At 38.0% G+C, this 26,378-nt stretch overlaps 5 protein-coding genes across 5 annotated transcripts; 3 read left to right on the top strand and 2 right to left on the bottom strand.

Annotated features, from left to right (window-relative positions):
- The first annotated feature begins 8,526 nt into the window (after window positions 1-8,526).
- Window positions 8,527-10,842, top strand: LOC110628267 (trihelix transcription factor DF1). The gene is made up of 2 exons (XM_021774842.2): window positions 8,527-8,949; window positions 9,324-10,842. The coding sequence occupies exons 1-2, from the start codon at window positions 8,717-8,719 to the stop codon at window positions 10,570-10,572; spliced, it is 1,482 nt and encodes a 493-aa protein (XP_021630534.1). The 5' UTR covers window positions 8,527-8,716; the 3' UTR covers window positions 10,573-10,842.
- A 254-nt stretch (window positions 10,843-11,096) lies between these two features.
- LOC110628760 (egg cell-secreted protein 1.4) lies at window positions 11,097-12,809 on the top strand. The gene has a single exon (XM_021775560.2). It carries the CDS (start codon window positions 12,153-12,155, stop codon window positions 12,606-12,608), a length of 456 nt encoding a protein of 151 aa, XP_021631252.1. The 5' UTR covers window positions 11,097-12,152; the 3' UTR covers window positions 12,609-12,809.
- A 1,209-nt stretch (window positions 12,810-14,018) lies between these two features.
- Window positions 14,019-14,533, top strand: LOC110628030 (egg cell-secreted protein 1.4). The gene has a single exon (XM_021774470.2). It carries the CDS (start codon window positions 14,126-14,128, stop codon window positions 14,531-14,533), a length of 408 nt encoding a protein of 135 aa, XP_021630162.1. The 5' UTR covers window positions 14,019-14,125.
- Window positions 14,534-14,894: 361 nt separating this feature from the next.
- Window positions 14,895-15,704, bottom strand: LOC110628029 (fasciclin-like arabinogalactan protein 19). Its single transcript, XM_021774468.2, has one exon. It carries the CDS (start codon window positions 15,702-15,704, stop codon window positions 14,895-14,897), a length of 810 nt encoding a protein of 269 aa, XP_021630160.1.
- Window positions 15,705-16,013: 309 nt separating this feature from the next.
- On the bottom strand, window positions 16,014-19,246 carry LOC110627403 (probable cinnamyl alcohol dehydrogenase 9). The gene is made up of 5 exons (XM_021773695.2): window positions 19,075-19,246; window positions 18,486-18,599; window positions 17,420-17,933; window positions 16,702-16,855; window positions 16,014-16,363 (listed from the first exon to the last, which is right to left on the bottom strand). Exons 1-5 carry the CDS (start codon window positions 19,161-19,163, stop codon window positions 16,161-16,163), a joined length of 1,074 nt encoding a protein of 357 aa, XP_021629387.1. The 5' UTR covers window positions 19,164-19,246; the 3' UTR covers window positions 16,014-16,160.
- Window positions 19,247-26,378: the final 7,132 nt, after the last annotated feature.

Below are 26,378 nucleotides of genomic sequence, written 5' to 3'. Positions count from 1 at the left end.
CTAAGGGACCCTTTTATAGTGGCTGGCCAGGCCACGTTCGGGGGCCGAAAGTGCCTCCGCATGCATGCCATGTTCGGCGGCCGAACCTGAGGTTCGGCGGCCGAACCTGAGGTTCGGCGGCCGAACCTGGGCTTCCCTCACTTATGCCTTCGGGGGCCTAAAGCACTCCCGAAGTGCATGCATGTTCGGCGGCCGAACTTTGAGTTTCGGCGGCCGAACCTGAGTTTCCTCCAAGGGTGTTTTTATTCAAAAACTCATTTCCTCTTTACTTAAAATCATCAAAAACATTAAAACATTTTATGAAAACATGTTTCTACCCTACTAGAGGCTTCCGACATCCGAATTCCACCGGACGGTAGGAAATTCCGATACCGGAGTCTAGCCGGGTATTACAACTGGAGCACCCCAAGGTGAGGTACTCGGTCGGATGAAGCCCTTATCTACCAGCTCTTGCAACTAATCTTTAAGCTCCTTCAATTCTGCTGGTGCCATCCTGTAGGGAGGGATAGAGATCGGTCTGGTTCCAGGCATCAATTCAATTTCAAACTCTATCTCCCTAGCAGGTGGTAAACCTGGTAGCTCGTCTGGGAACACATCTAAAAACTCACTGACCACGGGCACTGAGGCGGGCTCTCTGACATGACTGTCTAGCTCTCTCACATGAGCTAGAAAACCCTGACAACCCCTCCTGAGCAACCTACGAGCCTGTAGGGCTGATATCAAACCTCTAGGTGTACCCCTCCTGCCTCCTCTAAAGACAACCTCTGACCCATCCTAACCTCTGAACCTGACTACCTTGTCTCTGCAGTCCAAGGTAGCACCATGGGTAGATAGCCAATCCATCCCTAGAATGACGTCAAAATCTGTCAAATCTAGAACCACAAGGTCGGCTGCAAGGCATCTCCCCTCAACAAAAACTGGACTACACTGGCAGACTGACTCTGCCACTGACGGGTCACACTTGGGTCCACTGATCCATAGGGGACACTCTAACCCAGAGACCATCAACCCCAACCTCTCGACGGCTCTCGGAGCAATAAAAGAATGCGATGCACCATGGTCCATTAAGGCATAAACATCAGAATAACTAATGATGAGATTACCTGACACCACTGTGTTTGATGCATTTGCCTCCTACTGTGTCATGGTGAAGATCCGTGCTGGAGCTGATGGACCTTCACCCTTGAAACCCGCTGAAGAAGAGGTTGCCCCTCTCCCTCTGCCTCTGCCACTGGCCTGAGTCGCGGCTGGAGCTACTGGCTGAGCCACACTACCAGAAGTTGTCTGCTGGGACTGTGCCACAAAAGCTGCTCTAGGACACTCCCGTGCTAAGTGTCCCTCCTACCCACATCTGAAGCAGGCTGTCGTCCCAAACCGACATCCTCTGTGCGGCTTCCCACATTTCATACAAACTGCACTGTCTGCACCTGAGCTCGAGCCACATCCTAATCCTAGACCTGACTTGATCTTGTTCCAGAACTTATTCTTCTTTGACTTTTTGGTGGTACTGCTCCACCTCTTGCTGCCTGAAGCTGCTGCACTCAAAGATGAGGGATCTAGCTTTCCCCCACCTGAGGTCTTGGAACCAGAAGGCTGTGCCACAGACTGTTTAACTTTCCCTTCAATGATTGCACTAGCCTCCATTCTCCGGGCCATATCCACTATGGCATGGAAATTCTCCCTCTCTGCTGACTGAATCAAGGAGGAATACCTGGAATGAAGCCTCATGATATACCTCCTTGACTTTTTCTGGTCTGTGTCAAGATTTTGCCCAGCAAACGGCAACAACTCCAAGAATCTATCTGTGTACTCATCCACACTCATCTCCTCGGTCTGCCTCAACTGCTCAAATTCAATCATCTTCAACTCCTTTGAACTGTCAGGAAAAGCCCATCCAACAAACTCATTAGCAAACTCCTCCCATGATAGGCAATCTAACCTCAGGTTCACATAGTTCTTAAACCACTCCTGGGCCTTCTTGCACTTTAGTGTGAACCCAGCATCTGAATGGCTCTACTGTCATCAGCTCCTATCTCATCTGTAATCATCTTGACCCTCCCAAGGTATTCAAACGGGTCATCACCTGTTTCATACTGGGGAGCACCCAGCTTCATGTAATCGGTCATCTTCACCTTGCTCCCTCCAGATGAGCTAGGCTTAGGTACTTGGATTTCTGGGACAGTAGGTTCTGCTGGTGGTGGAGGAGGTGCAGCATCCCCTGGGTTAGGGTTTGTTGTACCTGGATAGAAAGATGGGGGTGGATACATAGGGTACTGTGGGTATGGTGGGTAGAAAGGTGGGTATGGCATATGTGAGTGATAAGGGTTAAAACTGGGGTAATCCGATGTACCTCCCATCGAATACCCGGGATTCTGTGAAAAGGGTGGGTATTGGGGTGGCTGAACAAATCCCGAGGCCTCAGTGCCTCCTTGAGACTCTCACATGCCCTCTTCTGACATACTCACTCCAAGACTGCCATCCCTCCTCTGATCCACATCCATATCATCCCCCACATCTTCTGACACTCCACCTTGCACTGTTCCTCTTCTGCTCACATCAAAAGACCTTCTAAGGTCCCTTGATGTTCTCTCCCTGCTAGACCTGCAGGACATTGCCCTAGGCAATGCGGGAGGACGAGCATCCGTGCCCTCATCCTGAGGTGGTACTCCAGTTAATCGTGCAGATCGACGAGTTCCTCTCATCCTGTTTACTAAAAAACAACACACATCACATAAAATATTAGCATCAAATGGTTCATATGCAAACACATGAACCCGCAGCACATACATCACATATCATTAATGCACATGCATATCATCATGGCATTTCACATCATCATTCAAGACAGGACTCTACATCCTATCCCAGTGGACATGATTTTCCTATTGTGCTTGACCTACTATAACCTCTATGAGCCCGACACTCTCTAGGTCCGACCATATGAACCTAGGGCTCTGATACCAATCTGTAACGACCCAAAAATCAAACCGCTACCGGCGCTAGGATCCAGATCGGCATAAGGCCGCCGGGACCCGTAGCAAGCCTAACATACATCCTGTATACCTGTTTACTCCCATACATGATCATACATATCCATAAAAATTTTAAACTTTCTCATTCATTCACCAAACTTAACCTGTGCATGCACAACTCATAAACATAAACATTAACCCCACACTGGAGTCCTCATCAATGCTCCAATGGGGCAATATAACATATAATAAGTTTGGTTTACATAAACAGTGATAAAACATTTAATAGAATATGTACAATGGGATTAACCAATATACTAGGGTCAAGCACATCTCTAAACCTCAATACTCATCATTACATTACATTACTGTACTATACATTACATCATTCTCATGTCCACAGCTAACTATTACATAAAACATAACTTCTTATCCTTGCTAACCTCCTGATTCTATCCCGTACCTGCAACCTGGGGGATTAAGGGAATGGGGTGAGCTACTAGAGCCCAGTGAGCAGAATAATAAAACATTTAAAACATATGCTATCATGGAATGCATCACATCACAGACAAATTACATCAAGGATGAATTTGTCACCAATAGCCCTCTACACATTCCAATAGTGCCAGGGGCGTAGAATGGGCCTCACTGGTCTTTTTCTTACATATCATACATAACATAACATTCCATTATGCCAGGGGCGTAGAATGGGCCTCACTGGTCTTTCTCTTACATAGTGCCAGGGGCGTAGAATGGGCCTCACTGGTCTTCCATACCGTATCATCACTATCTCATAACATATCATGTCATAAGGAGGGCTAAAGGATCATCCAACATTCATCCACATCATCATCATATTATGCAATGCAACATATTCGTGAAGTCTAATGCAAGCACCCTAATATATCTCATGGTATTCATGATGCGTGAATCATGCTAAAACTTTCATTATTTACTTGAAACATAAAGAGTCATTCTACTCACCTTAGGCTAGCTCTGACAAGACACTGAAGCAGTTGTCTCACTGCTGGGGTCATTGGTTCCTCGGGTCCGAACCTACACAGGTGGACTCAAATGAGGGACCAAACAAACATGAACATGACTCTAAAATACTCCCCAAAAACTCCCTAAAATACCTTAAAATAATCATAGAAAACATGCAAAGGAGGGCTGAACAGGGCACTTTCGGCGACAGGTTCGGCGGCCGAAAGTCCCTCCAGAGCCAAAAGTCATGCACCTTCGGCGGCACTTTCGGCGGTCGAAGGTTCCCTCCAGAGACGAAACTCATGCATGTTCGGCGGCACCTTCGGCGGCCGAAACTCCCTTCCAGAGCCGAAAGTCCACTTTCGGGGGCAGAGTTTGGCAGCCAAAGGCTTGCCTCCACAGGCAGGTTCGGCGGCCGAAAGTCCCTTCGGCTGCCGAACCTGAGTTCTTCCAAATGGCAGAACTCAGCCTCTTCAATGCACATTTACCTCCCAAACCATTCAACTCACAACCAACACTTCCACAACATGCCTACACATCATACATTGCCCATAAACTTCAACAAAACCAACCATGGGAGAGCATGGACTCACCGTTGGCCAAAAATGGGGGAGAAAGCTCGCCCGTTTCGGCCATGGAGCCCTTTTATAGGGGCTGACAAGACCACATTCGGAAGCCTAAAGTGCCTCCAAAACTCATGCAAGTTCGGCGACCGAACATGAGGTTCGGCGGCCGAACCTTAGCCACTTTCGGAAGCCTAACTTACCCCTCTAAACTATCCAATGTTCGGCGGCCGAACTTGAGGTTCGGCAGCCGAACCTGGAAATGCCTCCATGGTCTTTTTCATTCAAAGCTCAATTTCTTTCTTGCTTAAAACCATAAAATACATTAAAACATTTTATAAAAATATGATTTTACCCTTCAGAGGTTTTCAACATCTGAGATCCCACCGGACGGTAGGAATTCCGATACCGGAGTCTAGCCGGGTATTACAGTTGTTCTAGGTTTTTGATTAAGAAATCCATGAACTTCACATTACGGGTTCTCGACCTCCACATCTCACATGCTATTTCATGATTCAAGTCTTCCACCTGTATGGCTTTAGTATGCCCTCTTCCTGGCGAATCTTCTGCAGGTCTAAGGAAAGCTTTTTTGGAGGTATGCAAGTGATACATATGGATTTGAATATTGTAACAAATTGTATAAAGTTTTGGATTAAATCTAGGCTTAGGTGTTGATACCATTTATGAGTCAAATTCGTGAGTGTCGACGGGAACACTCTGCATAACATAAAATCATTTACATCTTGAAACTGCATGATTGTCCTAAAAATGGCTAGATGGTTTTGGAGGTGTGCCATCTTGTCATACTTATCCAAACTGGACAACTTAAATTTAGGGAAAAAATTTTCATGAGTACTTCTTTCGAAAGAGGCGAGACCCCATCCAAACTAAAATTCTCTTCCTGTTCTTTTTGATATCTTTGTATGGCCCGTACTAGCTTTCAATCTACTCCTTTCAGAACCTCATCCTATTCATTTTTAGATTCAGACTTACCTTTATGCCGCACTTTAGCCTCTTCCGTCTAGGCCTTGGGGTATCTACGGAAGCCTCATCTCTTCTTTTGGGGTCTATCTTAGATGCCTCTTCCTGGACCTTATATTATCCATGAGTGGCTTGCAACCTTTGGATATACTAGAGTATCTGCTCATTGTTTAAATTATTAAGGTCTGCTTTGTTGATCACTGGAGGCGTGTTCTCCCGATTATTTAGGACAGAGGAAACAATGACTCTCTCGTTGGTAGCAATATTGTCAGCAACTGTAAGGCTTCCAACCATTTTGAGTGAGAAAAAATGATAAGGAACCGGACGTGATCCAGAAGCGAGTTTAATGGATCTTTCTCAGCAACAGAACCAAATGATGTTGCTAAGATTGAAATGATGATGTAGCCGAAATGGAACTGAGCTGTGACTGGCTAAAACCTGCAAAATAGAAAATGTAAGGCAGTGGTGGATGCCCACTGCAGCTACTTCGATGTCAAGTAAGTGTTTAGAAGAATAGAGAGAATGTGAAGGATTACTTAGAACTTGAGTAGTATTAGAGATATTGTACCTTTACCTCTAGGATTGTTCTCCTTTTATGCTGTGGGAGGATGGAGATAATATAATGTTTCTTGAAAATTTGGCGATGATGGCCGGTTGCTTGATAAGGACATTGTCAGCTAATTAGGTTAGTAATCCCGCGATCTCTGGTGAAATGGAAATGTATATGCTAACAATAACTCTGTGGAAAAACTCGGCCTATTTGGAGAGGGCGAGTTTTGACTATAGTCCCGGTGTTAAACTATCCGGGTCTCCTTCTCCTATAGTGAGATTGTATTTTCCACTTGTCAGATTCTTATCACGTGACCTCTGTCCTGTGGTGACGACTCATAACTTATTTTGGACGGATGTTATGTAAAATTAATAGTTATAATCGAGTTTGGGATGGGTTGAAATTTGAAAATTAATACCTATGTAGGTTCGAATTGAGTTTGGATTTTATTTATAGGATACGCACTATTTGAATTTATTTATATAAATAATTAATTTAATATAAAAATATATATTTTATAAAATATTATATATTTTTTATATTTTTATTTAAAAATTAAAATTTAAATATTTTTTAAAAATATTAAATTTTTTAATAAAAATATTTTTTATATAAATTATTAATTAAAATATATGAAACTTAGCAAATTCAAATTTTATTAAGACAATAATAATTAAATTTAAAATGGATTTATTAAATTTGAATTCAGTTAATTTAATTTTTAGATATATTCTATAATTTATATTTTATCGTAGCAATGGCTATAACGGTTTGGGTGGATGTGTTGGTAAAATTTTCTTTAAGTTAGAGGGTGAGTGGTTTCATTTCATCGGGTTTGAATTTGTTTTGTTTTGTGATTTTTCTTCTGAGGTTGGCTAGATTGAACCTCTGATTTTAATTTTCATGACCTTGTCTAATTGCATGCTCATGCCATTTTAAAACTTATAATGCATTTCATGCAGCTCATATATACATATAATACATGCTTTAGTTTCTACTTGAAAATACATTTTTTAAAAAATTAATTTTTCTCCAAATAATAAAAGATTAAGAAAAGATAATTCTCACTTTTACCCTAGAGTTGGAAACCAGCTATTTGTTATGCTTAACAGCTTAGCATAGCATGATCTGATGTATAAGTAATATACTTCCAATACGAGAAATTTTCTAGAGAAATTCAAGAAAATAATTATAATAAAGTCCCTTTACTTTATTAAAATTAATTACTTAATTTTTTAATTGTTTTAAAATCAAATTAAGATGTTATTATATTTTATAAAATTAAATTCTTAATTACATCACCGTCTCAATTGATTTTGTTTAAAATAAAAATTAAATATAATTTTAATAAATATAAAAATATTTAATAATTATCTTTTTTTTTAAAAACAAAGAAGGGGACAAAAATACTTTAATATTTGGATAGTCACAATCATCAAGCACTGGACATGAGAGATGCTTTAAGACCACAATTTCACCACGCCGATGGTTGAAATTTTGTACCATTCTTAAAAATTATATATTATTTTAACAATCAATATTCCGTTTTATTAATTTAGTCTAACTAAAATTTAAATTTAAAATATCATGATCACTTAAATGACTTACTATATTAAATTAAATTTTATATTTATGAAACTTCTAAATTTTAATTATAATTAAAAGAAATTAATTTTAATTAATAAAACAGTAATCAGAAAATGGGAAATGGATAGTTGATGGTTGGGTAATGTGAAAAGACAGGGGGGCGGGCATGATTGAGATTACGTAAACCAATTGTACACTCAATTATAGGATAATAATCTTATTCAATTGTTTTACTACTTTTAGGATTCCTTTTGCTTTTTTACTCTTCCCTGCTTTTTCTTTCCTTTGTGTAAAAGCAAGTTGTTAAATTTGTAATGGTTTAATGGGCAACTTATCTCCAAATTCAAGCCACCCATTCCGCCTTATCTACTACTCCCACAAAACATTAGGATATGTCTTTAAAATTTATAATATTTTATTATGGTCAAATTAATAATACTAAATATTTTATCATTATTTCAACACAAAATCTAATAATAAAAGTAAAAATTAGCAAAAATATGAAGAGGGTATCTAAGCCATTTTGCTAAAAATAGGCAAATTTCAACTATCCAAAGTGTGAAACAGAAATGTCCAAAAGGCAAATGGTGGGCTATGTGGGCCAAACATTTAAACCAAATTTAGCAATCAAGACAAAAGACAACTTGTCACACCCTCTCTCCTATGCCAATTTTTACCCTTCCACACTAGAAGATTTTTTCTTTTTTCCTTTTACATTGGAAAAAAAGAAAAAATTGTAAAAAAAAAATTTAATAGAGGAAATCAGAAGAATCCAAACTTAACCATCATACCAATTAGATTTTGACATGTCAAAAATGAAATCAGCTACTGATCACACCTCACCAACTTATCCCCTTTTAAGAAAGAAAACCCTAATTCACCTCTCTATATTTAATTTATCTAACACAAATCCAAATGGTACTTTCACTAGTAGAAGAGATTTTTGAGAGAAAGCTAAAACCCTCTTTCCCCCAAAGAAAAAGAAAAAAATTGCCCAAACAAATTTAACCCAAACCCTAGAGAGAATTTTTAACCTTTCTTATCCCAAGGTTTTCTGAGCTGTAACTTTTTCCTCGGTCATGGAAATTTCAACCTTACCGGAGAATTCGAGCGCCGTCACCGGCAACAGAGGGGACGAGAGCGGTGGGTTTAGAGAAGAGGAGAGGGTAGAAAGTGAAGAGGGTGACCGTTACTTAATCGGTAGCCGGTGGCCACAGCAAGAAACTATGGCTTTGTTGAAGATAAGGTCTGATATGGACGCTGCATTCAGAGAGGCCGGACTCAAGGCTCCTCTTTGGGATGAGGTTTCCAGGTCAGTTTTTTTCTTTTAATTCCAGGTTTTCTCCAGAAAATTCGCTTGAGAATGACGGAAAAATTAAGTAGATTCTTTGCTCTCTTTTTTTTTTTATATCATTTATTGTTGGGTTTCCATGGAAGAGAGTGACTAGCTTCCATCAATTCCCACCGCCATAATCATTTTTTTGGAGAGGATAACACTAACCCACTTGAAAATTACAGATGAATTAAATTCTTTTTGTTTGTATCGATTGGGTCTTATAGCTTCTAATTTTTACATGTCTTGACTTGTTATTTAATTGTGTTAGATATTGCTAATTGGTTAATTCAAATTAAAGAATTGAAGGGAATCTATGGAATAGTTATTTTTATTTTAATTGTTGCTGTTAGATTATTAAGTGAGCTTGGATATAATCGAAGTGCCAAGAAATGCAAGGAGAAGTTTGAGAATATCTACAAATACTATAGAAGAACAAAAGAAGGTAGATCTAGCAAGTCAAATGGCAAGACATATAGGTTTTTCGAGCAATTAGAAGCTCTGGACAACAGCAACGGCAACAACCACGTATTATTGTCATCTCCATCCCCGGATAAAGTTCACTCTTCCATGGCCGCAACCCCAGTAAATCCAGTAAATGTTAATATAGGTGCTCTTCCGAGTTCTTTCCAGAGTCCTAGTGCTTTTGTTGATAGCCATTGTACTTCGACAACGTCTACTTCAAGTGAAGAATCAGAAGGAACAAGAAAGAAAAAAAGGAGATTGACACAGTTTTTTGAGAGGTTGATGAAAAAAGTGATTGAGAAGCAAGAGAACTTGCAAAGGAAGTTTCTAGATGCAATAGAGAAGTGTGAACAAGATAGAATGGCAAGAGAGGAAGCTTGGAAGATGCAAGAATTGGATAGGATTAAGAGAGAACGTGAGCTGTTAATGCAGGAAAGATCAATAGCAGCTGCAAAAGATGCAGCTGTTCTTTCTTTCTTGCAGAAGTTCTCAGAGCAAACTAGCTCAGTGCAGTTGTCTGAGAATCAAACAATTCCAGTGCAATTATCCGAGAACCAAATATCGCCTGTGGAGATAGTAGTGAAGGCACAAGAAAATAATAGTCCTCAGAATTTTGTTCATATGAGCTCGTCAAGATGGCCTAAAGAAGAAATTGAAGCTTTGATTAGGCTAAGGACTAACCTTGATATGCAATATCAAGAAAATGGGCCGAAAGGACCTTTGTGGGAGGAGGTATCAGCAGCAATGAAAAAGCTTGGCTATAATAGGAATGCCAAGAGGTGCAAAGAGAAGTGGGAGAATATGAACAAGTATTTCAAGAGGGTAAGAGAGAACAACAAAAGAAGGGCTGATGATTCTAAGACTTGCCCTTATTTTCACCAGCTTGATGCACTATATAAAGTGAAGACCAGGAAGGTTGATAATTCAGTTAACTGTGGTCAGGAGATGAAGCCCGAAGAACTTCTAATGCATATGATGGGTAGCCAAGAGGAACGGCAACAGCAGGAATCAGCAACAACAGAGGATGGAGAAAGCGAAAATGTTGATCAGAACCAAGAAGGTGATAGAGAAAATGACGACGAAGATGGTTATCGAATTGTTGCTAATGATCCTTCTGCAGTAGCCATAATGGAGTGATTAGACAAGAGTAGAAAACTGGCTATTTTGAAGGGCTGCAAGAAGCAGGTCAGATTCATTGCATAGACTGTTAATGATTTTGAAAGCATATTCAAGTTGAAAAGCTTATCATGAACTTAAGAAGAAGGCATCTCATGGAACATGGTATCTATGTATATTTATTTTGTAATTTTTTTGTTGAATAATGTATCACAAAGTTAGAGAGAGAGAGAGAGAATTAGAATAAGCAGGTTGATGTGTAGCATATAATAAAGTTGCTCTTTTGTCGCACGTGTAAAAGTGAGAAACTTTGGGTTAATTTTTTTTTTTTCTTATTCAATCAATGTTTGAGTGGTAGCATCACCTTTTGAGATGGAGAAAGGTGGAGAATGTTTGGTTATTTTTGCATGTATTGAAAAGCATGGTTTCTGGGTATGATTGGGTTGTGATTTTAGGTGGAATAATAGCAATGGGTAACTATCAAAGATTAGTAATGGCATGCTAATGATGCATTGGATGAAATTCTTGCTTTTTAAGAGAAAGTGGATTATTAGGATGAGCATCCAACCTGAGCTTATAAGAAACTCTTTTCAGTATTGGAAGGAAACATTTCACCATTGAACTCTTTTTTGTAAGCTGTACTTGTTTAGGAAGTTTAAAGATAACAAATTTTATTAAGAGTAAACAACAATTTAGACCATGTAATATAGTATTAGTTTCTGTTTTTTTTTTTAAGGATTAATTTATTGCATACAAATGTCGAGGAAAAATTAACATCTCATGCAAATTTGAAAATTTTAAGTTAAATTAATCTAAATAAATAATGTAAAACGACTAGGATTAATTTGAACTTAAGTTTAAGTTGAAAATTTTAGAATGCAATTATGAATAAGATAAAGACGAATAATAGTAAATTTAGAGCATGAGATGATGGCAAGTGAAGTGTGAGGTCCATTAATTGACTTTCTTTGTTATTTTAGCTTTAAAAAGGAATAATCATTATCAAAAGCTTTCACTGAAAAACAACTTTATCTTAGGGCTCTGTTTGCATTCTAAAAGATGATGGCTACACGTCTCTGAATTTCATCACAATATATGCTTTTGGCTTCCCCTCCCCTTTGGGCAGAGAATTTCATCAATCGTCGTTTCTTTTATTAGTTATGCTCCATTGATCTCTCACATTATATGCATTCAATTAAAAGTATTTATTACATACATTTGGATTTATACACTCTACTAATGAGGAAATAATATATTAATTAAAATTATGGCAGGTTTCATAATCTAGCAAATGATTTTTAGAGAGTTCCCAATGAAAAATGAACCCAAACTAGCCGATAAAGAAGAAGAGCTAACTGGCTAGCTCTTCTGCTCGGGAAAGAAGAAATCATTTGTAAAGGTTTGAACCAATCGTTTGGCAATCAGTTACAATTGAAAAACCCAATCATCTTCCCTTGAAGACTTGAAATTCATCAGTTACAAGCTGAAGCTAGATAGCCTTCTCATCTCCTTCGCTTATCTTCTATATAAACCTATTCACACCCTCATTGCTAAGCATCCACAATCAGACTTTGAAAGAAAATTTGTGATCTTGTTTTATAATGGGTTTGAGGATTACGTCCCTCCTTTTGGGTCTCACATGGCTAATGGTAAGCTATGCAACTGCAACTAGCAGAGAAATTCCCATGAAACCATCTGCTGCTGCTGCTGCTGCTTCAGGCTACAAAGTTAACGACCTTTCTGCAAGACTTGCAACCAGCGGCGGCATGGTTGAGTGCTGGGATGCATTGCTGGAGATGAAATCATGCTCAAATGAGATCATTTTATTTTTTCTTAATGGGCAGGCTGATTTAGGAGCCGAATGTTGCGGTGCCATCGGTATTATAACTCACAATTGCTGGCCTGCTATGCTTTCTTCACTTGGTTTTACTGCTGAGGAAGGAAACATTCTTGAAGGCTATTGCGACACTACAGATTCTCCTTCTAGCAGTCCCGCCGCTTCTCCCCCTCTTCCTGCTGGGGCTCAGCCCAATTCCACGGCGATGGCCTTGGACTAGACAAAAGGGTTGTCCAAGTATTTCAGTTTTCTATACTAAGGGTCCTGATTTTCGCCTTTGGTTTGGTTTATGTTTCTTCGTTTCCCAAGTTGAGTCTTTCTGATCATAATCAGTGTCCATCTTGTTCTACACTTTATTATCTATAATTTCTGAAATACAGTGTTATATGCCAACCTCAACCTCTAACTAATTATAATTAAGAAAAAAAATCTATTGGTTAAGAAAAAAATCTATGTAACACTGAAACGGAATTTACTTATTTATATTTTAAATTTCATCATAAACTGAATATAAATATAAATAAGCGAAATTAATTATTTAATTCTATCGTTAAATATGGGCATTAAATTTTTTAAAAATTTGATAAATTAAAAGAATATTTTCCAATAAATAAAATTAATGGAATAATAATAATAATTAATAAATAAGCGATCCACCGAATCCAGACGAGAATACCTGCTAAATGAACATTTTAATTTAAGAATTATTGATGCCCATTTCATGTCTGCATAATTTGTAACCAATTATTTTTTCTTATCCTCTTCCATTCAGATATTGTTAGACTTAAATGGGTTAATGTTTTAAGTGTGATTTAGTTTGGTTAATTATATGTAATTTGCAGTGTAATTTAGATATTGAAACCTATGGAATTAATGTGAAAATTATAAAAAAAATAAAAATCCTTCCCTAACATAAGCTATTTACTGTTTTAATGCGGGAAAGTATTTGTCTAATTATATTATATTTTTACTGTGATTGAAAATTAAAAAACTTGTTCAAAAAATATACTTTCAGAATTGAAAAATAATAACGTTTCTTTGATTTAATACAATAATATAATTAAATTCACTTGAAAATTAAATGAGATGGAGTTTAGTATGAACCAAATCTAGATAAAAAATTGCCCATCTTACTAAAGTTAACTTGATGTAATTCTCTGAATCAAACAATTTTTTTTCTTTTTTTCTATTAGAATTGTATCAAAATTAGTTAAACCATTCAGAATTAAATCGATTTTTCTTAGAAAAAAATTAGTTAAAAATAAAATTATATTTATTTGAAAATTAAATAAAAATAAAATTGAAATTACCGTGATATGGATTTTGTTTAAAATTTCATAAATATATATAATATACACTACTTTAATGCAACCAAAATATGTTCCATAAATTCCCGATACCATGATCATCCTCAGTCTCCCTTCCAATTTCACTTGTAAATTCTAACAAAAAGCTTAGTTTAGCTGTGTTAATTTGAAACGTCTTTCAGATCAATCCCAGCACTGCAACTGAAAATTCCATTTCATAATAGCTACTTTATCAGTTACAGTCCATTCGTGAACCCATCATCTTCTCTCCATTTTCCACTTTCTGTCTTCACAATTAAACCAATTCTCTCTAATATCAATCATGTCTTTATTATCAGTCTTATCATCTTCTTGCACCATTATTTTCTCTCTATAAATATCCATCTTCTTCTTTCTCAACACACCAAAAATCTCACCTCCAAACGCTATCATGGCTTTCAAAACTATGTCTCTCTTTCTGGGTCTTGTATTGGTTAGCGTAGTAGCAAGTGAGGCATCTGCTAGGGATCTTTTCATCAATACTGAAACAAGGGTTGAGGCCAGCAATGATAATCTAGTTGATTGCTGGAATGCTTTGTTGGAGATCAAAACTTGCTCCAATGAGATTGTTCTGTTTTTCCTCAATGGAACCACCGATATTGGCCCTGAATGTTGTCGTTCTATTGCTGTTATTACTCGTAACTGCTGGCCTGCGATGCTTACTTCTCTTGGCTTCACTGCTGAGGAAGGTAACATCCTCAGAGGCTATTGTGATGCAGCAGCTGCTTCTTCTCCTCCTCCTGCTTCTCCTCCTCTTGCTGCTGGGTCTCCCTTGCAATATCAGCCGCAGCCCAATTAGAATATTCAATATGTTTTAAGGGTTTTTTGGTACTGCGATTCCTCGCAGGAGGTTGCCATTTTGGTTTTGTTTTCTGCAATAAATTTCTGTTGTCTATTTTGCATAATGTTCCATGAATGATCCATTATCTGGTTTTTGAAGAATCATAGATCGATAGAATCTTGATCAAGGAGAGATTTATTAAGAGGCATTACTAACCCATACTTACAGAGAATTATTCAATATTTTCTGAAAATGAATCCACAGAAAACAAGGAAATTTTCTTGCTTTGAACGTTGCTTACTGAGGAAACTGTGCCCTCTGCATTTTCTCAGTGCCCAAACAGACCCTACGCCGAGTTAGTATTTATTTTGCCGTCTTTTCATGCACGAAGTCTTGCACCAAATTGATGACCGTACTTGGCAAAATTACTGTGTCCGTTTTCATGGCTAAGCTCACCATGAAACCCTCGCTGATTTCTTGTCCGCTGACCACGCATTCCATTTCTTTTCTTCGGCATCGACTCTAGAGTTGATGTCCCCCTCAATCCAACCTTCGCCGAGGGAGCACTTGCTGGAGAATTTTGCTCAGACCAAGAAGCTACCGGTGACACAAACGGCTGATCACCAAGGCGATCAATGTGCTCGTTGGAATTAGATCCGACTTCGGCAACAAGAATCCCCTCGAGACCATGTACAGCAATGGAAGACCCGAGAAAAAGATCCGGAACTGAGACCCGAACCCCATCCAACAAAACAGACTCCGAAACGATACCGTTATCATGAACAAGGGAGTTGTCGACGAAGATAGGATTTGAAGTGACGAGAGTATCAAGATAAGGACTACCTCTGATGCTCCGGAGGTCTGACATGGACAGGCGGAAGGGGGCCACGTGGTGGAGGATGGAGCGGAAGTAAAGAGGGGCTGTGCAGGAGATGTCAAGAGAGTAGACGAGAGAGTCCGGGGGGGAGAAAAGGGTAAATGTGGAGTTTAAAGAAAGAAGAAGGGGGCGGAGATCCGTTGTGGTAATGGCATTAGGGAAGAGAGAATAGCCTCGCGTTCTGAGGGCTAACAAGGCGGCGTCGAGCTCTTGGCCGGTGACGGTGGCGACTGTGGTTGTGACGAGAATAGACAGACTGAGAGAGAGGAGGAGAATAATCGGAGCCGCTGTTTTGGTGAAAGTATTGTCCATCGTCGTGGAGCGCGAGAGAGAAAGCGAGGCGGTTGGGTCTGTTAATTGTGATTCAGTTTGTTTAGGCGGGTACGGTTTTGAGTTCTTGAAACTTATTTTTGTTAAATAAAAATAATTTTTTATTTAAAAAAATTAAAAATAATTTTTGATAACATATATTGTAAGTGGTAAAATAGCCGATATTGTCCAACAAAACCGGAATCTTTAGTTTGTGGCTTGTATGTATATGCATTCAGGAAATCCCTTCCAGTCACAATCACAAGAATGCATAAGGTGAAGAAGTGAAATGGAAATAGAAGACATCTAAGATTCAAGGCAAACAAATAGATGATAATCCATTTCAGCCAACAAAGTATCAAATTTTCCATCAATCACATCAAGTACACTAAAATGATGCCCTAAAAATTTATTCCAAATAGCAGGCCTCAGTAGGGAAAAAAAGAAGCAAATGATGCATCATAACTGGGATAAGGAGCTTCCCACATCGATCACAAACCGGTATTTGACATCATTTTTGGCAAGCCTATCCATGGCTGTGTTGATCTCATCCATTTTTATCACCTCAACATCTGCAGTTATATTGTGCTTTGCACAGAACTCCAACATCTCTTGAGTCTCCTTTATCCCTCCTATGTCACTTCCTCCAACAAGCTTCCGTCCTGAAAGAATCCAATGGTTTGCATTTAGATTTTTTCAAGGGAATTGTCAGATTTAAAAGGAAGTACTTCAAGGAGTTTCAATTAGTAAAGAGACCTATCAAATAACTTGAGTTCTTCAAGAAATAAGCCTTTCTTGGTAGGTAACCCACAATATATTTTCCATTCAAATATACCATTTTAAGTTTTGAACGTCTCAGATTTTATTACATGATAAAACAGGATATCATAAGCATTTGGTTGGAAAGAGACAGAAGAAAGACTTCAAAATGTTATATCTTCTGTAGCCTACTTGGTAGTTCCATGCATTTAGATTTAAGGATTAATAACAATCAACTTACCCAAAACTAGGGGAAAAATAGGCAGCTCCAGGGGCTTATTAGGCAATCCCAAAGTGATCAGCTTTCCATTTGCCCTCAGCAGAATAAGAAGTGGTGCCAGTGCATGAACTGCAGACACTGTATCAATGATGAAATCCATAGTACCAATAGCTCCCTGCACAACATAAATCAACAGGAGTTCTGACAGACGCTAATAATATCTAATTGATTTCTCGGCCTATATTTTTGTAAACATTTTAGATTGATAAGCAAGACCCAAAAGCTTAGAATGTCATATAAGGACTATAATAATATCCATTTGTGTAATTCATGATAATGACTCCATATGGTCATGCATCTAATTTTCAATCTTTACTACAGTCTACAGCAGCAGCATATTCTAAATTTCTAGCTCTCCATTCTTAATTAGAGTTAGAGGGATCCAATTTAATGGACGGCCACGTTTTACAACTAGACCCTTAAAATGAATATAAGCCTCAAAATGATTTATCTTCATCTGTAGGCCAGGCATTATGTACAACCTACAAAATTAGACCAGTTGAATCCAGTTCAGATCAGTCATCAGAACCAGAATACCAACAATCATATGCATTCCTACTTGATTGAATTATGAATCATCATTTAACAAGAAAGCTCAAATGAGGACCTGGATATTTCTAGCTTCAAATTTAATTTCATGTTTTTATAATTCACAAGGTAGTATGTCAGATTAAGATACCTTCATTTTTGCAGGGTCACTGCTAACAAGGAAAGCATCAGCACCAAATTTATTAATTGCTTCATCCTCTTTCCCAGGTGAGGAACTAATGACAGTAACTTTCAAGCCAAAAGCTTTAGCAATCCTCACAGCAACGTGACCAAGCCCACCAAGCCCCACTACTCCCAAATGCTTGCCTGGTTCAGTCATTCCATAGTATTTCATTGGGCTGTACACTGTGATCCCAGCACATAATAGTGGTGCACCCGCATCAGAAGGTAAGCTATCGGGAAAGTGAATCACAAAGTGTTGGTTGACAACAATCATATCAGAATAACCACCATAAGTTCTTGTCCCATCATTGTCAATGGAGTTGTACGTAAATATAAGTTTAGGGCAGTAATTTTCCAAGTCCTGATTGCAGTACTCGCATGACTTGCAGGATCCCACAATAACTCCAACACCAACCCTCTCACCCACTTTAAATTTCTGCACATTGTTCCCAATTTTTGTCACTGTACCGACAATTTCATGCCTGCATAAAAGCAGTCACTATCATCTAGCACATTTTACTAGGCACCAAATAAATGAAAGAGACAAAAATAATTTTTATTCAATACTTGATGGGAATACTATTCTTTGATCTTCAATGGTACGTAGTTGCCGATAAAGGCCAAAGAGTACTAACACGTATCCAAATAACAAAGACATAAGATCTAGTAACAGAGTGGTGTCAACGCCAGTGCTTCATGCATATAAGGATTCATTCAACAAAACACAACAGCTTAGCAGTTCAACTTATTTTATGAAAAAGTGAAGAAATTTTCAGCTTTTATCTTTGTTTTGTAGGAAAGCAATTCAAGGATCAGTATGCTTTTAGAATTCTCATAGTGCTTAGCATCTTATAGAAGGCCATATACAGTGTAATGGTTTAAATATTTTGAAAACTGATATTATATCATAAATTATATAAAAGTAGCATCCTCCTGTGGTCAACAAGTAAAATCAAAAGCTAAAGATCTGAGGAATTATAGAGCAGACAGTGATATAAACAAATAAATTTGAGATTAAAACAAAAAAAACATACCCTGGAACCATAGGGTAATGGGCATTACCCCATTCATTCCTGCAAGAATGCAAGTCAGAGTGGCACACACCACAGTACAGGATTTTTATAGTCACATCTTCATCACCATTTTCCCTGCCAAAATTACAAGAAAAACTTCAATATTGTTTTAGTTTAATTAAAAATGCTATTTTCAGGAAAAATTTAAATTTTTTTATTATTTTGAGATTTAATCCAAAACTATAAAAATTAGTAAAATTATTTAAAATTATAATTTTTGTTATAATTATATTCACATTTAAAATTTGAATTAAGGAGAATGTGTTTTACTGACATGGTAATATATCGATCTAAGGTTAAAATGGCATCTATTTAGCAAACAATACTAAAGATAATTGTAGACAGCGCCATGTTCATCATCCAAAAAAATAAATAAAAACACAGTGAAAGTGAAAGAGAAGCGATTTTAAAAAATAAAATAAAAGCCCCATCAACCAGGAGATTTCTTTTCCAATCCATAACGAGAAAGGGAAAATGCCAAAAAAAGAGAAACACAACCAAACAAAAGACTTGTAGCAAAAAGGAAAGAGAGAGAGAGAGAGAGAGAGACCTTCGAGAGAAATGGAGGGGAGAAAGGATACCAGACGTATCCTTGGCAGCCCAACCAAAAGCATTTTGTGAGTGTTGTGATTTCGCCATTTTTTTTCTCTGGTTCTCTGCACCCACTCACTCGTGCAGACTACTAGAAAATGGAAATGCTTTGACAGCCTTCTCTGCTCATGCCTTTATTAGGGCAATCGCTTACTGACCTCCATTAATTGTTACCAAAAAAAATATTAATAATAAATAAAAACAAAATAAATCAATCAATTGAGGGATAGATAGATTATTCAGTGCTGTGGGCGCACCACATGCTGCACCAATTCAATTGTATTAAGATATGAAATAAAAATAAATAAATAAAAATTACCCCTTAAATTAATAGTGTCATTAAAATTTGATAGAAATTAAATTCAATTTAAATTCAATTTAATTTTTTATATAAATATTAAGGGTCAATTTAATTAATGTATTTAGTTTAATTTGAAAATTACAATATTAAAAATTAAAATTCTATCTATAATTTTGATATTAACTAATTATTATGTATTGTTAGTATTGGATTATCTACCGTATTAGTGATCAATCATTGGTTACAACATTTTAAACTAAAACAATCTTTAAAAAAATTAAAATTTAATTACGTATTAACAGTTATAAAAAAGAAAAATGATTTATAATAACAATGAATAAATAATAAAATAATTTTATTTTTATGAAGAGGAAGGAACAGAATTGAATGCAGTAGTTAGAATGTGTGGAGATACTGTTTGTATAAGAAATAATGATGCGCAGATGGCAATTTCAAAAAACAAATAAATAAAAGGGCCACTTATGGGTTTTGAAGAGGCATCACCTCTCCTTCCCTTAAGTGTTAGAATCCCACATTGGTCGATATCAGCTGGTTGTGTCGAGGGATAATATATTTTTTATATGAATCATAAAGGAGTAATATATTTTTTATATGAGTATAAGTATTTTTTTTAAATTAAATATAAAAATAATTTAATATCACATGACAGAAAATATGATTTATTATATATTATAAATAGTTTATTATATTATCAATATAAAAAAATAATAAATAATTATATTATACAATTTTAGCAAGGATAACGTTGCATTCATTAAAAAAAAAAAATTAGTTTGCAGTTGTATCTACCTTTCCACCCTCCATCAAATGCTATATTAATAGCATTGGCCTTGCAGATTTCAAGATTTTTATTTTTAGCCGCAATTGTAATTGCACAGGGAGACAGCGTTAATACAGTAGGTACATATATAGAATTTACAAATCGGAGGTACACTTGTCCAAATCAAAAACAAAGCCAATTACATAACATTCACCAACTTACCTCATATAACCTGTCAGCAAAACTATTAGCTGTACTTGGCGAATACTTGAAGGATATACTCTGAAAGCTTGATGCAAGAGCTGGAATGGCTGCCACAATATATAGCATTAATCTTCCAAGAAGGAGGAGACCGAGTATTTTGAATGGCGGAGATTAGCATAGCATTATATGATTTACTAACAAGTATTCAGTGGTAACTGTTAACCTAATATATACCCTTTAGAATTACCTGAGCTTCTGTAAAAATGGCGACCCCATTGACAATATCACTTGCAACGTTGTTTGCAATAATAACAATACTTACTTATTGAAAATTGACCATGTAGCATCAAAATTGACTCTGTAAAAATGAATAGTATTCAGTTCAAATCAAAATAATTATGAAATTAAAGTGATGTTGCTGAAATAAAACTGTGCTGCGATTGGTCAATTTGGAAGAAAGAGAACGTCAAGGGGTTGGCGCCTATAGTAGCCACTCTGATATTCAAGTCATTAAATTGAAGAGAAGAGCAAATATAAGAAATTGCTTAAAACTCAAAAGTAGTTGTGTAAGAATTGTATACATTTGTCTTTGCGATCATTAACTTTTAAGTGTAAGAAGATGGACTTAATTATAATATTTCCTACAAATTCTGCTGGTACCGGCTAATTGATAAGAGATTCTACCGGCTAATTGGTAAGGGACCCTACCAGCTAATTGACAGGCTAATTGATTGGGGATCCCGTAATTATAGGCGCAATGCAGATCTGCTAGATTGTGTCTGCTAACGGTAAATTTATGTGAAGACTCAATCTCTTCAGGAGAGGACGAGTCTTGATAAAGAAGTCGGTGTTACAGTGTCCGGGTCTTCCTTTCCATGAGTGAGACCGCGTATCGGCTTATCAGATTCTTGTCACATGGCTCTGTTTTATGGTGATAGCTCATGGTTTACTTTGAGCGATTGTTGTGTTACATTAGAAGTCCCCCGTTAGTCTTCGATTTTTCAGATTTGAAGGTGACAATTGTCTTCACGATATTGGGCACATGGCATATCTATATTAGCTTTCCATACTCACGTTGCTCTGCCTGCCCTTGATCGTAAAATAACTTAAGCTTTTTAACAGGTCTTAACACTCGCCTTATGACTCGCTTGACGGACACTCGCCCCGTGACTATGGAATAAAAAATAATAAACCGAACTTAACACTCGGTCTGAACCGACATTTAGTCATTTTAGCTTGACAGAAATCCGCCTTGTGGCGCTTTTTGATAGAAACTTGATTTTGCATTTTGGGATTAATGCCCAAAGACTCGTCTGGCGGTTACCCACCTCGTGGCTCTTTTTGACAGAAACTGAATTTTATCTTTTGGGACTAACGTCCGAAAACTCGCCTATTGGTTAGTTGCTTTGTGGCACTTTTTTGGCAAAAATTTACCTTTGTCTTTTGAGATTAATACCCGAAGACTCGCCTAGCAGTTACTCGCCTTGTGGGCTGGCATAAAATACCTTAAAAACTTTTGTGAAGTGGGACTAACATCCGATTGTGTGGTCTGGTGGATACCGCCTTGTGGCCTGGAAAGAAATGTCCCGGAGACTTTTTTGTGAAAATGGGACTTACACCTGGTCACGTGGCCTGGCGGATGCCCACCTTGTGGCAACAAGTAATGTACTTTTTGACACCAGATTTAAGGCAAAGATAGCAAATTTCTCAATGGCTAAACTTGCCAAAGAATCTCTGCTTCCAAAAGTAGATGTTTTTGCTTTTGGGATTGTTCTGTTGGAATTGCTTTCAGGAAAGAAAGCCATGGTAACAAAAGAAAACGGCGAGATTTCCTTGTTGTGGAAAGAGAAGAAAGGCGTCATGAAAGTTGTAGAGAAAAGAGAGGAGAGGTTAACGAAGTGGATGGATCCAAACTTGGAGAACTTCTATCCAATAGATGGTTGTAATGATCCAGGAACCGAACCGCTACCGGAACTAGGGTTCAGATCGACTTAAGGTCGCCGGAGCCCGTAGCATGCCTACACTACATCCTGTGTACCTGATAAAATTCCATACATGATCACACAATATAACAAAAACATAAACATTTCATGAAACAAGGCTCGACCTGTGCATGTATCGACCTGAAAACATAAACCCATACTAGAGCTCTCATCAAATACTCCAGTATGGTAAACATCACATGCCTCAAGCTTAGTTCAAACATAACTCATAATTAAAACTTTTATATGAGGATCATGTAAACATGGATTACAAGGACAAAACACTAGGGCGAAGCACAATTCTAAAACCATAAAACGATACATGTCCACAGCTATTCTATTACAAATGACTATACCAGCAACTCAGCCGACTTTCCCGAGCTAACTCTGATCCGGCAAACCTGGGGTTAGGGGAAAGGGATAAGCTATAAAAGCCTAATAAGCAGAACATAAAAACAGTTTAATAAACATATGATCGAATAAAATGCGTCACAACACAAACAATTCACATCAAGATGGATTTGTCACCAGTAACCCTCTACAAGTTCCAATAGTGTCCGGCCCACGACGGGTGCTCCTCAGGACTTCCTCTTAAACATATCATAATATATCCATAATGCCAGGGACATAGAATGGGCAGTCCTAGTCTTTTCCTTACATAGTGCCAGGGGCGTAGAATGGACAGTCCTGGTCTTTCCATATCTGTCATAACATATCATACTCAAGGGCTAGTGGGTCATCCAACATCCATCTACAACAACAGTAAATTATGTAATACATCATATTCGTGAATTCTAATGCAAACAACCTAATACATAAACATGGCATTCGTGACGCATGAGCATGCTTAAAGAGTTTGAATTCTTTAAAATAATAGATCAGTTCAGTTCTACTAACCTCTGGCTGACGCTCGCCTAACACTGACGCAGTTATTTCACTGCAGGCCTCTACGGTCTCCCAGGTCCGATCCTACACAGATGGACTCCAATGAGGGACGAAACATAACCTTTACAAGACCCTAACCAACTCCCCAAGAACCCCTAAAACATACTAAAATATGCATATAAAGAAAATAGGGGAAGGCTGGGCAGGGGACTTTCGGCGGCAGGTTCGGCGGCCGAAGGTCCCTCACAGATCCGAAAGTCAGTAACTTTCGGGGGCAGGTTCGGCGTCCTACACTCCACACAAATCCGAAAGTCAATGACTTTCGGGGGCATGTTTGGCTGCCTAAACCCCACACAGATCCGAAGGTTGGAACCTTCGAAGGCGGATTAGATGGCCAAAAGGTTGCCTCCACAAGCAGGTTCGCGCGGCCGAACCTTGCTTCGGCAGCCGAACATGGATTTTCCAGCAAGGCAGAACCTGATTCTGCCTTATGTACACAGCCACCAAACACTCCAATCCTCACACCCAACAACTCATAATCATTCATACTCACTCAACAAGCATAAGGGATATAAAAACTAGCCTAATCCCCAACATACAACACAAGAGGAGCATTCATCATCAATCCTAACCCAAACCCTAAAACTTCATATTTAACCATTGCATGCATTAACAACCCTCAAACCCCTTTAAAACTTGCTGAAAACTTCTAGAAAATAAAAGAAAGACAAAGATTCAAACTTACCTCTTGGATACACAAAGGTGATAGCAACCCAACTTGATGAGGGAAATCGATCTCCGGAGGCCTCCAAGGTTTAAAACTTTAGATTCAAACTCAAATCTTCAAAAACAAATGAAAACTCATGAATTTTCTGAGAAATTTGAAGGAATTTCAGCAAGAATATCAAAGGAACGGCATGGATCTACCTCTGCTCGAAAATGGAGAGAAAGCTCTCTCATTTTCGGGCTGAAGGCATCTTATAGGTGGCTAGAGGAACCACCTTCGGCGGCCAAATTTGAAGGTTCGACGGCTGAACCTGGGGATTCCTTTAAAAATTCTTTTCTTTCTTTTAACACAAAACCAAAAATCATTTTATGAAAACTTTATTTTTACCCTTTTAGAGGGATTCCAGCTTCGAGATTCCGGTTTACAATGGAGATTTTGTTGGAAGATTGAAATTCCGATGCCGAAATTTAGCCGGGTATTACAATGGTGCTCTAAGTTTGGTAAACTTTGCAAGGTCATGCACTATGGAGAAGTCTTCAGCAAGGCCAAGCATGGCAAAAATTGTCTTCAACCTCACTGTTTTCACACAGTCATCTTCAGATACATTAGAAAGGTCATGGGCTTCTGGGCTTGAAGCACAAGAAGATATTCAGATAACCAGTCCAGTCACAGCTCGTTGATTTAACATAGAATACAAAAGTCCAAAGAGATTTTCTCATTCTTAAGTTCATGTAAAATTATCAATTTTCTTTAAGGTGAAGTCCTCATGCTTGTAAATTGCAACTCTTATTGAGTTTCTGATTGTAAAAGTGATTTCTTATGTGAATTCCAAGTCCTTAGCCCTTAATCACCTGAACTAAACATCACAAATACATATATATTATTTGAAATTTATACAACTATATATTTACAAACAATTAAACATACTTCACTTACATAGATTCTGATCTATGAACATCTAATTGAATCTTTGAAAGAGAGGAAACTATTTCAGCCATGCTCAGTCTACTTTCTGGTTCCTGCTGTAAGTAGGCTAGACTCAACTTTACCATTCACAAGACAACTTCCATAGAGTACCATGAGTGCATAATCAGATCTACAAGATTGCGAAGCCGAGCTTCTGCATCTTCTTTTTTCATGATTAAAATAATTGTTTCTGATAATTGCATCTCTCTTTCATTCTTCATGAATACAACTTCTTTCCCTGTAACTAATTCCAACAAAATTACCCCAAATGCATATGTATCAATCCGGGTTAGTGCCAATGCCAGGCACCGGATGTTAGGAGGCCATGAGGAATCAATCCCCACTTTCGCAGGAATGGGTTCAATAGGAATGGAGACTGCAACAGAAGGCCTAAAATTGGGACAGTTGCAGAGGCACCCATTGCAGAAGACTCAGGCTATGAGTGACCCGGCTCTTCTACTGTAGGTTGGAAAGGAGGAGGAGGAGGAAACATGATTACTTCTTCCGTGCGGCGAGCATGCTTGGGAAGGGACCAGTTGCCCTAGTGAAAGCTTTGCTTTTGTGGGCAGCACGCACTGCTTCAGCACATTTACTTATTGACCCTGCCATATCTGCATAAATGGAAAAGTAAGTAAGTAATACAATTTAAAATTTAAAAGAAGGCAGAAAGAAAAATAGCCTGATCTCTAGCTAGAGAAGTGCTCTCCCCAAGGCTGGAAAGATTAGGTGGGTGAGGACTCCGAGTCTGGCTCGCCTGGAGATGACTATGCCAAGACAAAATGGCGTTTCTCACCGCTTGGGTAATGTCTATTTTTCGAGATGTAGCCATCATATGAAGGAAGGCTAAAGTTTCATCCTCATCCCTTCGCAGCTGGACCCCATCCCTGTGCAGCTCTACGCATATATTTTAGCTCGTTAAAAAATGACCAAAACCCCTATACACCCGGTAGTGAAGAATGAAAAATTTATTTTTCCATCATTTCAGAGATAAAGGGATCCAGTCGAAGAACGTCTGACGTTTTCTCCCATTAAAGTACTTGAATTATTTGTCCTTTCAAGTACCTAGCTGGTACAGTTGGGAGAACAGCGCAACACTCGGCTCAATATTATTTTTAAAACAAATAAAACGAAAGGCCACCAAGATTCTTCAGCTATTGGAATGCAGCTGGGCAACCAAAGTTTATGGAACCGGAGGACCTCAGCAAAAAATGGATCTATGAGGAACCAAAGACCTACCTTTAACTGCTCTTCGTAAACTATAATAGCATCCTCCGTAGGGATCTGGTCAACTGCGCAAACATTCAAGGACGGAGAAAAAATGTGAAAGGTTTCTCGAAAAATGTGGCATTTATTGTAAAGACGATTTACATCTTGCTATAATATGATGGATAAAATATCACTAATCAAGCTACCTTCG

The sequence above is a fragment of the Manihot esculenta genome, chromosome 12, assembly GCF_001659605.2.
Source record: "Manihot esculenta cultivar AM560-2 chromosome 12, M.esculenta_v8, whole genome shotgun sequence".
NCBI lineage: Eukaryota > Viridiplantae > Streptophyta > Magnoliopsida > Malpighiales > Euphorbiaceae > Manihot > Manihot esculenta.
The sequence above is the reverse complement of the archived record's forward strand: the minus strand, read 5'-3'. Positions and strand labels throughout refer to the sequence as shown.

Bases quoted from the DNA above. Each gene is read 5' to 3' on its own strand.
- LOC110628267 (XM_021774842.2), top strand. From the start codon at position 8,717: ATGGAAATTTCAACCTTACCGGAGAATTCGAGCGCCGTCACCGGCAAC. The intron at 8,950-9,323 runs GTCAGTTTTTTT...TGTTGCTGTTAG, and splicing joins CTTTGGGATGAGGTTTCCAG to ATTATTAAGTGAGCTTGGAT.
- LOC110628030 (XM_021774470.2), top strand. From the start codon at position 14,126: ATGGCTTTCAAAACTATGTCTCTCTTTCTGGGTCTTGTATTGGTTAGC.
- LOC110628029 (XM_021774468.2), bottom strand. From the start codon at position 15,704: ATGGACAATACTTTCACCAAAACAGCGGCTCCGATTATTCTCCTCCTC.
- LOC110628760 (XM_021775560.2), top strand. From the start codon at position 12,153: ATGGGTTTGAGGATTACGTCCCTCCTTTTGGGTCTCACATGGCTAATG.
- LOC110627403 (XM_021773695.2), bottom strand. From the start codon at position 19,163: ATGGCGAAATCACAACACTCACAAAATGCTTTTGGTTGGGCTGCCAAG. The intron at 18,600-19,074 runs GTCTCTCTCTCT...TAATTTTGGCAG, and splicing joins CCCCTCCATTTCTCTCGAAG to GGAAAATGGTGATGAAGATG. The intron at 16,856-17,419 runs GTATCTTAATCT...TATGTTGTGCAG, and splicing joins GTGACCCTGCAAAAATGAAG to GGAGCTATTGGTACTATGGA.